Below are 16,626 nucleotides of genomic sequence, written 5' to 3' on the forward strand. Positions count from 1 at the left end.
ATACGTCCTCGACCCACTGTGAGCCTACGACGAGTAAACCACATTACCCAGAAGCCCTTGCTACAATAACATAACCACGGGTTAATTTGAACCAATCACGGCTCGACCCTGGTCCGTCGTCCCTGTGACGTGTCGTGTTCAGTCTATCGAGGAAAACACAGGGCTGTTTTTTTGTGACTGTCTAAACCGTCAGTTATTCCCACAGGTAAGAACAATGTCCGAGCCCGGAAAGCAGGACATCTCCGCGATCTTTAAGCGGCTTCGTGCGGTTCCTCCGAATAAGGTGAGAGGGTTGTTTTTATTCTTTAAACAAACGGCGGACTCTTTATTTTAACAAGGAAGTTGAAGCTGGATGTATATCTGACACGTCGCACTGTTGAGAAAACGCCAAAAGCTAGCTAGCTGTAAACGCGTGTCAGCTGAATTGGAACAGTTAACGGTATAGTTGCTAAATTACGCGTCTGATTTTTTGGGGTGAATTGAGTGGACATTTTTTTTAAAAGTGTGGGGGGGGAATAAACGCTGTGAGAGAACGCGTGAGCCCGGAACCAGATGTTCGGTTAGCCGAGTGTGGTCGACAATCGAGCTAGCTTAGTTTTTGACAGTTGAGCCGAAAGCTAGCTGTGTTTAAGTCTTTCAGACTTTCGCCGTCCTCTTGGAAATGTAAATACATGCTTGGCCGTACATCCGGGATTACATCCCGTTTTTATATTACATTTTTTTTAGAGTTAAGAGTTAATTGCGCAATTCAACCCGCTTCACCAACAGCTGTTTGAATCAGCAGCCAGAAGATAGCGTTAATTACAACATGCACTTCAGACCTTTTATGATTACAAACCACATTGTTTACTCCCACTTTTTTTTAAATTGATTTTGAACGTGTGATCTGCAATGACAGACTTTGCTGTTCATTAAAATATATATATATATATATTCAGATCTCCTCTACTCACCACTTCCTCCTAGGTTTGCTTTGACTGCTCAGCTAAAAACCCCAGTTGGGCCAGCATCACCTATGGTGTGTTCCTGTGTATAGACTGCTCTGGGACACACAGATCTCTTGGGGTGCACCTGACCTTCATCAGGTAAGTTAGGACCTATTCATTGAGTGTACTTTCAGGAATATTAGTTACAAAGTGCCTCACAATTTAAAAACTAAGCAGTTTTTAGCAGGAAATACCAAACAGGTAGGATAGCAACTAGTAAAGAAACTAAATATAATATATAATTTACAATACAGATTTTAAGATGAGCCATGGGACACCCAGTCGACAGAAGTCAGAAGTGTGTGATGAAAACACAAAAGTACACGATTGCAGGAGATTGTTAATGCCAGGGAGAGAATTGTGCTGGAACCTGAAATGTTTGTTTGTCCCTCTTAGGTCCACAGAGCTGGATTCCAATTGGTCGTGGTTTCAGCTCAGATGTATGCAAGTGGGAGGCAACGCCAATGCGGTCAGTCCCTGAAGGCAGCACAACAGCGCACTATCATCAGATTTGAATGCCGGCTTTGCGCAACACAAACGTTATTTAACCCAAGTGTCGACTTTCCCGTATACATCTGCAGATTTCCTTCTTCAATCAACATGGATGCACAACCAGCGCTGCCAACACCAAGTACAACAGCCGGGCTGCTAGCCTGTACAAAGACAAGATAAAGACTTTAGCCACACAAGCGACCAGACGCCATGGCACTGAGGTAATGCAGACGTGTTGGTTTACTAAAAACATCCCATGCTTATCACACTTTGCATCAATGATACTGTATCTTTATGTGCACATATATATCTGTATCAGTTTTACTGCTCTTCCGTCCAGTTGTGGCTCGGCAGTCAGGCTCCTCTCTCCCCAACGTTACCAGAGGACAAGCAGTTGGATTTCTTTAGTCTGCATTCACAGGTATAGAAGTGTGCTTGCCTTGCTTCGGCTTGTTGGATACCCGCTTAGAGTGATGGGGGGGATTAGTAATTGTGCCACGTTTCTCCTGTTCAATGCCCAGACTCTTCCTGACAATTTGAACATGCCCAAGCCGAGTCTCAGCTGCCCCACATCGGAGAAGCTTTTAACCGTGGAAACGGAGGAAGACAGAAACGGTATTCACAAAATGCAAACATGCACTTGTTGGATTTATTTCCATCTCGTTTATTTGGCCCATCACACATATGTATATGTATTAAATATCTTCAGGTAATCTAGATGACGGTCCCAGTGTGGATATGCTGAGTGGTTCTCCAAAAGCAAATTCAGGTGGGTTTTATATTCTTCACTTTTAGTATTTCCCTATTTATTTTTGTACCTTCTTTTTGTATCTGAATTATAGCTAAACAGTAGGAAATGTAACGTTGCCGTTCTTCAATCTCTCCAGAGCCCTCCTCTCTCCTGAAGAAGAAGCCATCTGCTGCCAAGAAAACGGTGTGTACTCGTAGTATCTTTTGGTGGGACAGTACGCGTTGTCGTGAGTACGTTTGTTCACAGACTTTGCATGTCCTTGTAAAATGTGTCTGCTTCTAGTTGGCTTCTAAGAAGGGCGGTCTGGGCGCCCAGAAGGTTAGCGGCAAGAGTTTCTCAGATCTGGAGAAGAAGGCTCAAGCTGCAGACAAGCTCCGAGAGAAAGAAGACAGCCCCGGTGCTGCCAAGACCTACCAACCTGAGCAGACCATGTGAGTTCCTTTCTTCATTGTCTCTGCTGTGGTGTTCTCCCCTCTGTTTTTGTCGTTTCCTAAACTCGCCTCCCTTCCGCCCTCTCAGCTCTCCGTCCCTGCGACTGGCCTGTCAAGATTTCGAGCAGCAGAGGAAAATGGAGGAGAAGAAGTTGAAGGGATTAGAGGGGAATAAGAAAGTGCAAGCGGAGCGACTGGGCATGGGCCTCGGCATGAGGAGGTACGATGATGGAGAGGCTGGTGGTCCCGTTGCTGATGAATCTGAATCTGGCTCTCATCGGGGTTCAATAATTAACCTTTTGAGTGATTTGTACTATACAGTTCTGTTCTGTGTTTAGAGGCTGTGTATTGTTTAGGAGTTTGTTTTTTGGGGGCATGAAAAGTCATGTAGAAGCGTTATAAGTGTCCATTAAAACGTGTCTCATTGCCGCTCCGTTGTCTTCTCTCTGTTAGTGGAATGTCTCACTCCGTGACATCAGACATGCACATCATCCAGCAGGAGAGTCCGATGGGAAAAAAGCCCACCAAAGGACGACGGTTCACTGAGGATGATGAGGATGAAGGGTCCTTCAGCTCTAGGTCAGATTAATATTGCTAATACTGGTATTATTAATGTTTATCAACTTCATTTTGTGCTTTCTTTAACAGTGTTTTGAGTAAATTGCGAGTTGCATAAGTCCTGACCTACAATCTGCCTTCCGCCCAGCTGTTGATAAATGCTGATTCATGACTCGAAATGTTTTTGATCCATCACTTATTTTCATCTGACATTATTCTGACCTTCTCTTTCAGGGTCTTGTCCCGGTTTGAGGATAAAACGGAAACCGCCGATATTTTCTCCGCCAGGTGGGACGATCGAGGTGAGGAAGGAGGCTGGATGAAGGAGAGCAAGAAACCAGAGCCGGACTTCTTCTTGACCTCCACGATAACGTCTCTGAACGACCGGTAGTGTGTGTGTGTGTGTGTGTGTGTGTGTGTTTTAATGTAACAGTCATCCCGTCAATGGAACAGAGTCCTCGGGACGTTTTACTACTTATTGTTATTCGAGACGGTAGAAGTTTAACAGTCAGAACATACAGCTGTAGATTAGTGCTTATTTCTCCATTGTCTGGTATCAGACCCACGGGCAGAAGAAAACCCGAAGCCGTGCCGGTGTCCGACACGGGAGAAGCTCAGAAGAAGTTTGGCGGTGACGTGAAGGCCATCTCTTCTGACATGTTCTTTGGAAAACAAGATAACTCCGAGGTACAACGATGAAACCTGCACCACCCTTTCCATACGTTGTGTACGCTGTATAAATTGGGTTATACTTTTTAATTTTCTTCATTGTAGATGGTCAATATGGTGGTCAATGTTTTATACAAGTACTGTAATTCTTGGTATCTGTATAACTATGAATGACTAAACCTTTTAAATAGTACTCGAGGGTGTTTTACAAAAGAATTGTGTGTTTTCTTTTATTTTTAGTACGAGGCCAAAACTCGACTGGAAAGATATTCCGGGAGTTCCTCGATAAGTTCAGCGGACCTGTTTGAGGATCCAAAGAAACAAACCGGTAACAAACTACTGCTCCATCACCGCCTTTTGCAAAAACAATTCAATATCCGATACATGGCAATATAATGAAATGTAAGCGTGATTACCCAGAGACGCACTGGGCCTCACGCAAGAACGTTTGTTGTGTCAACTTAATGGATGCCACTTTTTACATAAGCCCCAAATTGCCATTGTGAGGCTGCCTTTTCTGCTCCATTTGTGTGTATGCTCTCAAATCACTTGCATGTGCCACTCCGTTAGTCCGAGTGCTTCCTGCGTGTTCTCACACTCTGCTTGTCTTGTGCTCACAGCGAGTTCGTACCGCCTGACCAACGTGCTGCCCAGCGCTCCCGACATGTCGCAGCTCAAACTGGGAGTGCGCTCCGTCGCAGGGAAGCTCTCCGTCATGGCCAGTGGCGTCGTCAACTCGATTCAGGTGGGTCAGAAATACCGTCCGCACGAACATCTTGTCTGACAAACGTAAATAAATTCTAATAATGTATATTTTCCTTTTCTCTCCAGGATCACTACAGCTCCTGAGTCACGGGGCGAACCTCCTCTTGGATCCAGCGCCCTAATAGTCGTCCACTCTCTTTAACGGAGTCAGATAAGTTCCCCAGTGAGTCGTGGTCACTCCTACTGGGAGCTGAATCGGTGCGATGGGCTAATCTGTTCTATGAAGGCATCCGAATTAACACCCTGTATCTAAATCTAGTTTTTTATTAGATCATGTATGTGTGTGTATATATATATATATATATACACACACACACACACAAAACAGGTGTTTGAATCAGGAGGATCAAGCACAATATTTTCAGTGGAAGAAACCTCCTCCCCACCAGCCCCCCTCTCTGTGTACAGTTCAGTTATGAAGAATATTTAGTTTGCAGTTTATTGCTTAGTTTGCTTTGAGATCTTTAGGGGGGGGGGGGGTTAAATATTTAGAAGTATTACATGTAGCACAGGGTTTATGATGTTTTTCAAGAATGGATTTGCATTTTGATTCCTTTTAGTTGACCGGGTTAAAAGATAATAAAAAATAAACAGTGGAGACGATTCAGTTTTGTTTTTAATTGGTCAACATACTCATCACAAGCTTTTTGTGGTTTTTTGGTGGTTTTTTTTTTGCACATTCCCACGGGTTTGAAAGTGTCCTTTCTGTCTCCAAAGTGCACTTATATTTGCTCCTCTATAACCGGGATATATATACATATATACACACACGTATATATATATATATATATATATACATACATACATACATACATACATACATACACATATATATATATATATACACACACACACGCACACGCATCTCTTTATTCAGGCATACGATCAGTTATGGAAACTGAAAATTGGCCTCATTGGCTTCTTTATCTGTTTTGATATGAAAGGACAAGATGGAACGAAACCTAGGCAGCTTTTGAAATACAGAGTTTTAAAGGAAGATTTCGACGTTTTGCTCATAACATAGTAACGCTCATATCTGCCAGTGGAAAACAAGGCTGTAGCTTTAGCTTAGCATAAAGACTGGGAACATTGGAAATTATCTCAATGCTGCTTGGAATCAGAAACTTCGAGATGTCGTAATAATCGATAATGTGCTCAACGCTGTAACTTTTTAGTAGATTTAGTACTTTTGAAGGAGGGTGCCATTTGATGAAGTTTTTGATTTTTAATTCGTAGATGTTTTTTTTTTGTGGGGTATTTTGTGTTTTACGACTTTCCATGTTGCCCCTCCCTCCCTTTAAATTTAACATCACACAGGGAAGAGGAGGCTAACGTGTCCGGATGCTGCGGGACCTCTTTTGTAGCTTTCAGGCCTCGTTGTTCAGCAACACAAATATGAATGTAAACAATCCCTATAACGCCCTCTTTTTTTGTTGTTGTTGTCGTTGCTGTAACACACTGCCAAGGCTCAGTTTATAGCCCCGATGCAGGAGGATTATATTATGGTTATTCTGCTTAAAACACTAAAAGGGAAAGTCGTATATCCTTCAATGACCAAATATTAGTCCATCACTCTATGCCTTAGTCCAAATATCTGCTTAACGTGCCCTCGTCTTGCTTTGCTGTGGAGTCATCTGATTACCTTCTTGCACAGTATTTGTTCTAAAAAATTGCATGTGGCAGCTTTTTTGCTTGAATGTACTGTATTACGATTGAACTGTTGCCTCTCGGTTGACGTTGCGTCCATGTCATACTTTTAATTGTTTTTGGTTGATCTTTGTAAGATTGTTTTTGTCTTCTGCTGTTTTTTTTTAATATTGTTTAATGTTACAACAAAAAGAATAGTAGCTTGTGTAAGTTGCATGACCCCTTTATTTTTTGTAGTTAATACACGCTGACGCATCCAGAAGAAGCATATACGGCTATTACATATTGGTAGAATAACAGAATTGTTCAATAAAAACTGTATAGTACTGCTACATACAATGGTGTATAGGGCTTTTAATTACCATTTATAGAAAGCTACAGATAATCAAGTTTTGACATATTTTGACACTCAAAATGTAAGTGAGATCTTTTTGAAACATGCCAAATAAATGGTTTGTGCCGAAGCTCTTTTACGTCGTCATTTTGTGTCACAAGTTTCCATTTTCAATTGTTTTGTGTTCTTAACCCCCAAAATAGTCAATTTAAAGTGACATAAAACGGAATAACAACAGATTTCCACACATTTTAGAAGCTGTAATTTTTTTCTAAATTTTTTTTTTAAAGTGCTGTTTATCAATTATCAATCCGCTGTCTAATCAATGAATCATTAATAGTTTCAGCTTCTACTTGGAGGATATCATTATTAATCCGGCAATGCTGGCAGCCGCCTACGTGGCTGGCTGAGGCGTTTACGGTGCTCAGTCCGCTGTCGGAACTATGAGCGTTAACATTATAACTCAGTTTATGGTATAGTTTTAACAAAAAAAATAATCATAGTTTTCTTTTAAATAATTGGTTTTCTAGAAGTGAAAGACAAAACATCCAAACAAGGGTTACGTTTGTAATTTGTATGTGTTTTAATATTCCTAATTCTGTTATTTACGACTTTAAGTGAGGTCCTTGAAGGCGGCATTTCTCCGAGGAGCAGGGATAAGCAAAAGGGTCGTTTTTCTATCGGAAACGCACGCAAAACACAGTCGTGAAAGACCTTTTTTACGGCACTATGAACGCATCTGCGCGAGACGTGTGTCACGAATAGCCGGCTGGACTTCCTTCGTACCGTTTTGGGGGGCCGTTGTATTCATTCAGAGTTTTAAAAAAAAATAATAATTACAATTACAAATAGTGTGCAAGAGTAAAAATGCCGACAGAGTTAAAACAGAGGAAGAAGTCCCAAACCGCGAGCGTCAAAGATGAGACGCCGAAGGACAAGACGGAAGCTGGAAGCGACGCAGGAGCAAATAAAACGCCTTCGAGTTGGGACGTTAGAGGTGTAATGTGCGTGTTGTCGCTTGCAGCGTGCGCAGCTCTCAGCTGGTAAGTTAATATTATTACATGTTTTGTTTTGTTTGTTTGTTTGTTTGTTTGTTATGCTGAAGTCGTCCTCTCTGTCTTCAGGGTGGTGCTGCAACAGAATGAGAGGTTTTCCGAAATTGATGAAAAGTACAAATCGTTACACGGAAAGACTTCGAGTTTCTTCGACATGGAGGAAGAAGTCCTGAAGGTTTCAGAAAAGGTGAGTTTTATTAATGTAAGAGTCAATTCACCCAAATTACACGCTGAACCCCGTGCAGAAAATGTTGGTTTTATGTGCCCAGGTTTTGATTATGTACATTACACAATAGATGTGAATGTAATTTAATTAGATATATTAAAAAAAAGTCTCTATATAACATTATTATATACAGTATTTTGATTATTCACCGTTTTTTTTACACCACCAGAAGTCTCAGACCCCCTATGATATATCTTCTTATTTTGTGTCATTTGCGTGAAATTATGTTTGTCGTTTGTCCCTTTTTTGTTTGTTTTAATGTTTCGTTTTTAAATGTATTATTACGACTCGGGTAGATGATTTTCAGGTGGTTTAGTGAGGAGGGAAACGAGTGCAGTGAGTAAATGAATGGTTCCATAGAAAAGAAGAAAAAAATCAGTTGGTTTGACATTTTCAGCCCCGTTTAAAAAAAATAAACGAATGGAAGGGGACACAAAGCCCTCCACACAGTCCTGAGGCGGCAGATTTATTGTCAAGGGTCAAAGGTCAAGAGGGTCGGAAACTACTGCCTGACAGTATATCAAACCTTCTACAAAGCTTCATTTTGTTTGTTTGTTCTTTTAAAATGTAAAAAGAGCACAGATTGTCTTTGTCGCACACTCTTTCAGCACTTCCTCTCTCATCCTTCACTTGTGTTGCACACACTCCTCCGTGCATGCGCCTCGTTTCCGGCTCTGTCTGTAATATGTGATTTACTGAGGACGGTAGAGCTCCCACAGAAACAGCCCTCCTGTTTTGTGTTGCGGCCCGCAGCTCGCCGCCTCCGAAGACGACCTCCGGGAGGCGCTCTCCACCGTCTCCTTGGCGACGCGACTCCAGCAGGACATCGCCACCCTCCACGCCGCGGTCACGGCGATGCAGGCCGACGAGAACTCCGCCTCTCGCGACCTGCAGGCGGTCAACGCCCACTTCCTGAACGTGACGGAGACGTGGCAGGGGCGCCTGTCCGCCATCGCCTCCGACCTGACCGCCCTGAAGGCCGAGTCTCGGGAAGCCCACGCCGGAGCCACGGGCCGGGTGAACGAGGCCGAGCAGAGGGGCCGGTCGCTGGCGGAGCGACTGGAGGAGCTGGAGGACAGCACCAGGAGGAACGCCCGAGCCCTGGAGCGCACGGAGGGAGACGACACCCGGCGGTCGCAGGACCACCTGGACTGGAACACCAAGCACATCCACAAGCTGGAGGAGCAGATCGGCGGCCTGACCAAGAGGGAGGCTGAGCTGAGGTCCCAGCTGCGGGAGCACGTTCCCCGGGCGCAGCAGTGCGAGGAGCACCTGCCCCAGGTGGAGGAGGCGGTGCGCTCCATCCTGAGGCTGGCGGGCGACCTGAGCGGGGCGGAGAAGCGCCTGGAGGAGGTGACGTTGCAGGTGTTCGGCACCGAGGACAGCATGCTGAAAGCCCTCAACGAAATCCTCGAGATCCGACGGGAGCTGGACACCCTGCAGGCTCAAAACAGCATCCTCAAGATGAAGAACGAGTTGTCCGTGGTCAAAGAGGCGGTCCGCGAACTCACCATGGTGCTGCGGGGAAATGCGGACGACAGCCAGAAGGACTCTGACACTCTGGAGGACGAAGGATGGGAGGAGGATGAGGAGGAGGAGGAGGAGGAGTGGGGAAAAGAGCAGACCACTAAACTTCTCCACGATGACCTCACTGAATGATGGCATTGTTTTGATCCAATAAGGAGGAGTCAATACTCAGAGTTCAGTATTAATGTGTATCTTAGTGCAGCATTGCATAAATGTGCTCTGGTATTCATGCGCTGTATTGTACAATCAAGAATATTTATTTTCCTATTTGTTCAATGTGGAGTGACATTTAAGGTTTCTTTAGTAATGTATCAAAAAATGCCCAATTATGTGAAAATATTTATCTTTTCCATTTGATTGATTTGGTGTTTTTCCATCTTATATAGTTTAAACGTAATCTTTTTAGGTTTATAGGACTGTTGTTTGGGGGGAAACTAAAATATTCAAAATTCCTAATTGATGTCTTTAATTTTGTACAGTGAATATTTTTTGTAGATGTGCAATACATCTTAATGTTTTTGATGACTTATTACATTTCCATCTGATTTTGGTTTCATCTGTTTTAAAAAGCATGGCACTCATTTCACCCCTTTGAACTTAATCAATAAAAGCACCTCTTTTTTTTTAACCGAAAAAGGTCGTATTTGTATTTTCTCTGAACTCGTTTCCCTCCCCGGTGTTTTTCATAAATGTCAATAACTTATTATCTTTGCATAACTTGTCACCTCCTGAACACAAACTGAACGTCCCGTTTCAGTGCCAGAGCGTCCAGCTGATGCTGCAGGGTCTCGGGGGCCAGCGGGGGGCTCTGCGGCCCCAGATGGAGGCTCTGGAGCAGGACGTGAGCCGGCTGGAGGAGTGGGCCTCCGGGCTGAATGAGAAACGAGCTCAGCTCCAGACCAGCCAGAGCTCACTGAGAGACGCCGTCGCACGGATCGAAGACCGCACCTCCGCCATCGCTACAGACTTTGCCAACAAGGTGTGTAGGATTGTTTTTAGTTGAATTGAAATGTCTATGTTTTGTCCAATTTAACATTTCAAAATCAAAACATTATCAGTTAAATGTCACAAAACAAAAAAGCTTCAAATCCTCACATTCGAGAAGCTGCAACCAGACACTGTGTGGCACTTTTGTTTAAACTATCACTAAAACAATTATTAAAAAAATAGCTGTCCTTGCAAAATGTAAAATCTAAATAAGGTAATGAAGTAAATATATTTGTATTTTATTATTATTCATTATTACCTAAGAGATCCCGTCTTCCAACTTTAATCGGCACAAATATATTAAATTAAATCTAGAAAAAATCATTTAGCTAAGATGAAGCCCTTATTTTAGTCATTTTTTCCAATTGCCATTTGGTATTGGGTGTCTGACCCGTCGTTCCGTATCCCCCCACTAGGTGGCGTCAGTGAGGACCGACGTGCGCAGGATGCAAGGCCTGCGCTCTGAGCTGGAGTCTCTGCTGACTCAGGTGGCGGAGCTCGAGGACAAGACCGCTCAGGTGGAGCACAGCATGGTCAAACGCATCGGGGACGTGCTGACCGGCAGCATCGACCGAGTGGCCGATCTCCGAGCCGCGTGCGAACGCAACACTCAGGCCATAGAGCAACTGCGCAGGCGCGTCCCCGAACTCGCCGCCGCCGACGAACAGACCTCGGAGCGCCTGCGGGAGCTGGAGAGCGGCAGGGCGCGCCTCATAAGAACCGTGACTTTCGCCAGCGACCTGAAGCCCAAAGTGGCCGCCATCAAGAGGGACTTCGGGACCTTCGAGCCGCGGCTGTCGGACCTCACTCTGCGGATAGGAAGGCTCGCGGAGGAGCTCACGAGGAGGGAGCGCGAGGTCGCCGAGCTCAGACAGACACTGGCCAACCTCACCGCAGTGGAGGCGGATTTAAACGTGACGTCACAACAAGTTAGCGAAATAGCCGAGGTCTCTGATATTGAAGAGATGCACCGGCCGACATGAGCGACGCACTTCCGACGTCCTCCAGGTCAACGCTGTCCGAGGTTTACTGAAATAAAATATTTTTATAACACCAAAAGTTGATGGTCTGGTTTCCCCAAGTCATTGAGAAGTATGAATGTCCCTCTCTCTCTCACCTGGTCGAGATTTGACTGGTTATTATTATTAATAATAATAATAATAATAATCAACCTTGATGAATAGTCTGCAGCCTCAAAGAAAAACTGAGGAGCATAATGCAGCCAGGCCACAATATAATTAATATTATTATAGTTTATTCATTAACGTTTGGGTACATTGGGTTCCACCTATTAGACAAAAGCTCCTCACCTTTAATGAGGTGTTTCAAGACTTGAGAGTCCACTTTCTTCGTCTTTTAAACGAAACTATGCAAACCATTTTTTTTTTTAAAGAGCGGTTCCTCGCTCCCCCTCGAGCGCTGTGCATTTCTTAAATGGTCCATTGGAGCCCAAAAGCCTTGCAGCAGATCACAGCTGCAGCCTTCAGGTGTTCCAGCACATTTCTGCAGAACACCTGGAAGAGTCGAAGGTAAACCTCAAACCAGTAGAATGACATGTTGTCTGTTGCTGCAGTTTGCAGATGAAAGAGCTCAGCGCTCTTTGTCTCGTCCCACTTTGTTGTGAAACAATAAATATCATTTTATGTGAGAGGTTTACTTCATAAATTCAGAATTATGCAATTGAGATGGAATTCCTATTTGACTTTTAGCACCCTTGGTGTAAATCACGCCTTTCACCAAGTGCTCACTCTCGTTCTGTGCAGTCAATGTATCCATAAAGGCAGCCGAGGCACCAAATCATAGATTCAACCGCTCACGTCACAGCAAGAAATAGGTCTTCGCAGCTTTAGGTCAACAAGAGTTTTTTATTCTTGTAAAAAAAAAAAAACACACACAAAAAAATAACAACAAGTAGAAAACAAAGGAGTGCTCAAAAAGAGCTTATTATTGCATTTGGTTGGTTTAAAAAAACCAAACGTTAGAGGAGAAGGAACTACAGTGCAGAACGAGTGTGTATTTGAATTCACAGATCAGCCGCAGGCTACAGCTCTGCCCCCCCCCCACACCTTAACCTAACGCCCCACACATCGGCTACTTTTCTATCTAAATGTGCAACACCGTGACTATCAAGTTTACGAACACCAATTCTTTGGTGAAACGTGGGTTATCGAGAGCCTTTGGGAATCATTATTGTCATGTTTTGGTGTATTCTGATGTCACACTGGCAACTCACGGTCCCTGCTTTCCCTTCGGGCCTTTGGATAAGCCCTCCAGTGTCTTGGTGGTCTCCTGCAGGGCTTTCTGAAGAGCCGATATAGCCTGATCGTGGCCTTCGAGCTTGGCCGCCTTGACTTCCAAACCGGCGACCATGCTTCCTAAACTCTGCAGCTGCTCCGGCTTCACGCTGCTGCTGCTGCTCTCCTCCAGAGCGGCGAGCCTCTCCTCCAAGACCACCACCTGCTGACCCATGCTGGAGTCCTTCGAAGACAGCTTGGTCTGGGCACTGCCCAGAGCGGCCATGTTGGACTGGAGCTCCCCCAAACCGCTTTTCAGTGCCTCCGTGTCCTGCTCCACGCCAGATTTGACCTTCTCCACGGCCTGCCCCTGTGCAGCCAGAGCGCTGTCGTGGGTGTCGTACTTGGCGTACAGTGATTCCACTTTGGTGGCGATGTCGGACACGGACGCCGACAGTGAATCTCCGGTCTCCTCCGATGTTTTAACTCTGCTCTCCAGGTCTTCCGATCTTCTCTGGACCCGAGCGGTTTCCTCCTGCGCCTGCTTCTCCACGTTACGGACGGCGTCGGCGACCCGCTCCACGCCGTTCTCCAGTGCCGCGCTTTGGTCCTTCAGAGCCTGGACGTCCGCCTCGGCCGCGGACAGCGACTGCCTCAGATTCCCAACGGACTCTTGCACCACTGACCTCACCGATTCGACTTCCTGAGACAGCGAGGCCACTTCCCGGTTACGAGTCTGGAGCTCGGACCTCACGGTGACTATCTGCTCCTGGATTGAATCAGCCGAGGCATCGGAGGTCTGTTTGGCCGTTCTGATCTCCTCCACGGCGCCGACGATGGCCGAGAGCTCCTCTTTGATGAGCGCGGGGTCTTCCATGTCGGCCAGGCGGGCCGTGAGGTCGGCCAGCTGGCTCCGCGCTTCGCCCTGAGCTTCGGTGAACTCCGCCACGTTGGCCGTGATGGACTGACTCACCTCGGCCAGCCGCTCCTCCACGGTCTTCTCCAGAGAGGAGAAGGCCCTCTCTCGGGCCTCCTTCACCTCGTTCATGCCCTCTGAAAGGTCCCTCAGTAGATTGTTCTGGAGCCTCTGAAGGGCCTCCTCCAACTTCCTCGTCTCCACCTCGCCCCTCTTCGTCCGGCTGACGGCCGCCTCCATCTCCACCCGTGTGATGCCCAGTGATGACTCCAGTCCGTCCACGACGCTGCTCAGGGACTCCACCTGTAGGACGACATCCATGTTAACATGTGATTGGAACGCATGGACGTCATCATTCAGTCAACTCAGATGCATTTACTGATGAACATGTGGTTTTGTGGAAAGCTCTCTATAAATGCTGTAAGTGGATCTTGAGTTGACATTATTTTGTAAAACTACTACTAAGGTCAAGCATGAACTTCAACTGTTGTTTCGATCTTTTAATTTGCCCTCAAACATTCAATTATTACACTTCCTAAACATGCTAAATGACATATGAAATCCATATTTTGTTCCATGTTGAGTAAGTGTATTATTTACAAATGAATGGGAATTTTCCAAAGTTTAAATTAGCATGGAAGTTCATTCTTGACCTTTGGGAAAAGTGTCTAAACAAAGGGTCCACTGAAAAAAAATAAACATGATGCTGCACATAATTAGTTTTTATTTGTGTCCGTAGTATTTAAACACCTTTAAACACCGTTGTTACTAAGTATTGGCCCAGCCAAAGTAAACTAACACAACAAACAGTCCCACCTACATTTGCACAAGAAGAGTCGACACATAAGGAGCGAAAGTACATATGTGACTACAGCTTATTGTAGTTTTATTGAGTACTTTATGTTCAGGAGGTGAGGAGAGAATGAATGAAAGCAGGACTTCAGTTACATATAAGCAATGTGCTGGACAGTGACATTGTTTTTATTACCGACAAACAAAACAGAAAACAATGAAACAAGAAATTATTGATTTACACGATTGTCTGAAACGAGCATTCATTTTTTACTTTTTGGAGGAGTTCACCAAATCCATCACTGCAGTTTACAGACCCAACCCCCCCCCCCAAAAGTACATCCAGTACAACATGGACAGTTATGTAATGCCTACAAAAACAATGGCGTGCATTGTCTTGATATATATGGATATATGCATATATCCATATATATATATATAGATATATATATATATCTATATAAATAGGTTGTATTTTGGTGGGAGTAGTGAAAACAAGGAGTGTGACCCCCCTGCTGCTGTCGTCCACCCCGTCACCTCCATACCTCTCCCCGTTCACCGGAGCCTGTTCGCCTACCTGTTGAACGACGCTCTCCATCGCCGCGCTCAGCTCCGCGCTGCGCCTCGCGCTCTCCTCGCGCCCGGCGCTCGCCTGCTTGATTTCCTCCACAACTTGCTGCAAATAAAAAGCGGCGAACCCGGCGGCGCCCAACAACGCGATGTAAAACACCGCGGTCGCCACCAGGCCGAGGCAGCTCCCGGAGCCCGGCGCCTGGGGCCCGGGGCCACTCACCCCGTTACCGGCGCTCTTCGGGCTTTTCTTCGGCGCGTCGTCGGCGGCGGCGCTCTTCTCGCTGGAGATGGTCTTGTTTCGGTTTTTGGCAGTCATCGTCAATAGAGGAGTGTGTGTGAGTGTGTGTGAGTGTGTGCGTGTGTGAGAGAGCTGCTGGTGTTTTGCAGTCGTGGATGGGGAATGTTTCCAGTACAGTCCCACTAACCGAACCAGTAGCGTATCAGTGAGCGCGTCGTGTCTCTCCACGGTGCTTTTTGAGAGTTGAGGTATGCGGATGGGGGCTGTCCCATGTCAAACTTTAGGCTGTATGGGTCCACTGTGTTGACATAAAACACCAGAACAAATTAATGCACTTTAGTGATGCTCTATTTCTACACCATGACACTATAGATCACCCCTATTCTTTTCAAACAATAATGACGTTTCTGCAGAAAAATGGTGCAACAGCATGTGATATTCACTAAAATATGGTTCCAGCAACTTAAGTGATGTTTTCATAATGTTCCACAGGATCAAAATGAGCAACAAGCTTGATTGAACTTGTTAAGCAACTTGAAGTGAGAACAAATGTATATTGGAGGATGAACGATGCTCCATTTGGGACAACACGCTGCAGCCTCCCGACAGTGCATCGGTGTCTGAAGTATCTATCATTCAATGTTAGTGACATATGTGTATTGTGACTTTGTTCTGTTCATAAATGCTGTGATGGAATCCAAAGCACTGAAGACTGTTACGAACGTCCTACAACCGGTTTTTAGCCGAGGCAGATCGGTGCAGGGAGGGGCTTTTTTTTTTTTAGTTCCTCCAGCTCGCTCCTCCTTTCATACGTGGCAGCTGCAGGCTGCTGTTACTCCTTCGGTTGGATCCACATAGACTCAGCAGAGCCAAGTCACAGCTTTCATTTGACCACTGACACACACAAACAAAGCGTTTCACTGCATTTCAATCATTATACATGTGTGTGTGTGTGTGTGTGTGTGTGTGTGTGTTTTCTCTTTTTAAACGTCCATTAGATTGTGTTTGCAAGTGAATGAAAAGAAAGTTCTTTTCATATAAGACCTTTTCAATAGAGTAGATTAGATTAGATATGTACTAGCCTACATATTATTGTATATATTATTCTGCTACCGTAGACTGTTTACTGTTTTATTTACTGTTGTTATGTTTGATCTTACAGTGTCTTGTGTGCACTTTACCCCTTTGCTGCTTTAATCCTGTACATTTCCCCACTGCGGGACTAATAGAGGATTATTTTATCTTATCTTATCTTTATTCATCCCCAGGGAGAAATTTATTTGAAACAGTAGCAAACATGTTTACAATATATACAATTACATTAAATTAAATAGCAGGGCAGGACATATTACATTTAAGGAAATGAAAATGTAAAAATGAAAGTGTATACAGTGTATCTAATATAAAGTATGAAGTGAAAGCAGTGCAAGGTTTATTGGTGTTCA

The 16,626-nt window shown here is 44.8% G+C and overlaps 3 protein-coding genes across 3 annotated transcripts; 2 read left to right on the plus strand and 1 right to left on the minus strand.

Annotated features, from left to right (window-relative positions):
• The first annotated feature begins 128 nt into the window (after positions 1-128).
• On the plus strand, positions 129-6,769 carry arfgap3 (ADP-ribosylation factor GTPase activating protein 3). Its single transcript, XM_034526343.1, has 16 exons — positions 129-283; positions 967-1,085; positions 1,383-1,455; positions 1,568-1,699; positions 1,819-1,899; positions 2,000-2,093; positions 2,188-2,247; positions 2,366-2,412; positions 2,512-2,660; positions 2,749-2,880; positions 3,114-3,239; positions 3,453-3,605; positions 3,779-3,905; positions 4,128-4,215; positions 4,508-4,632; positions 4,719-6,769. The coding sequence occupies exons 1-16, from the start codon at positions 215-217 to the stop codon at positions 4,734-4,736; spliced, it is 1,593 nt and encodes a 530-aa protein (XP_034382234.1). The 5' UTR covers positions 129-214; the 3' UTR covers positions 4,737-6,769.
• Positions 6,770-7,292: 523 nt separating this feature from the next.
• On the plus strand, positions 7,293-10,073 carry ikbip (IKBKB interacting protein). The gene is made up of 3 exons (XM_034526239.1): positions 7,293-7,676; positions 7,758-7,875; positions 8,668-10,073. Exons 1-3 carry the CDS (start codon positions 7,501-7,503, stop codon positions 9,571-9,573), a joined length of 1,200 nt encoding a protein of 399 aa, XP_034382130.1. The 5' UTR covers positions 7,293-7,500; the 3' UTR covers positions 9,574-10,073.
• A 2,203-nt stretch (positions 10,074-12,276) lies between these two features.
• ckap4 (cytoskeleton associated protein 4) lies at positions 12,277-15,386 on the minus strand. Its single transcript, XM_034525739.1, has 2 exons — positions 14,948-15,386; positions 12,277-13,881 (listed from the first exon to the last, which is right to left on the minus strand). The coding sequence occupies exons 1-2, from the start codon at positions 15,257-15,259 to the stop codon at positions 12,658-12,660; spliced, it is 1,536 nt and encodes a 511-aa protein (XP_034381630.1). The 5' UTR covers positions 15,260-15,386; the 3' UTR covers positions 12,277-12,657.
• Between the last annotated feature and the right edge of the window lie 1,240 nt (positions 15,387-16,626).

This window comes from Cyclopterus lumpus, chromosome 23 (assembly GCF_009769545.1).
Source record: "Cyclopterus lumpus isolate fCycLum1 chromosome 23, fCycLum1.pri, whole genome shotgun sequence".
NCBI lineage: Eukaryota > Metazoa > Chordata > Actinopteri > Perciformes > Cyclopteridae > Cyclopterus > Cyclopterus lumpus.

What these genes read in the sequence shown, in the direction of transcription:
- arfgap3 (XM_034526343.1), top strand. Translation starts at nt 215, where the DNA reads ATGTCCGAGCCCGGAAAGCAGGACATCTCCGCGATCTTTAAGCGGCTT. An exon ending in CCAGACGCCATGGCACTGAG is followed by an intron (nt 1,700 to 1,818) that starts GTAATGCAGACG and finishes TCTTCCGTCCAG; the next exon opens with TTGTGGCTCGGCAGTCAGGC. An exon ending in TTCTCCAAAAGCAAATTCAG is followed by an intron (nt 2,248 to 2,365) that starts GTGGGTTTTATA and finishes CAATCTCTCCAG; the next exon opens with AGCCCTCCTCTCTCCTGAAG.
- ikbip (XM_034526239.1), top strand. Translation starts at nt 7,501, where the DNA reads ATGCCGACAGAGTTAAAACAGAGGAAGAAGTCCCAAACCGCGAGCGTC. An exon ending in GCGTGCGCAGCTCTCAGCTG is followed by an intron (nt 7,677 to 7,757) that starts GTAAGTTAATAT and finishes CTCTGTCTTCAG; the next exon opens with GGTGGTGCTGCAACAGAATG. An exon ending in TCCTGAAGGTTTCAGAAAAG is followed by an intron (nt 7,876 to 8,667) that starts GTGAGTTTTATT and finishes TGCGGCCCGCAG; the next exon opens with CTCGCCGCCTCCGAAGACGA.
- ckap4 (XM_034525739.1), bottom strand. Translation starts at nt 15,259, where the DNA reads ATGACTGCCAAAAACCGAAACAAGACCATCTCCAGCGAGAAGAGCGCC. An exon ending in TGGAGAGCGTCGTTCAACAG is followed by an intron (nt 13,882 to 14,947) that starts GTAGGCGAACAG and finishes GTCGTCCTACAG; the next exon opens with GTGGAGTCCCTGAGCAGCGT.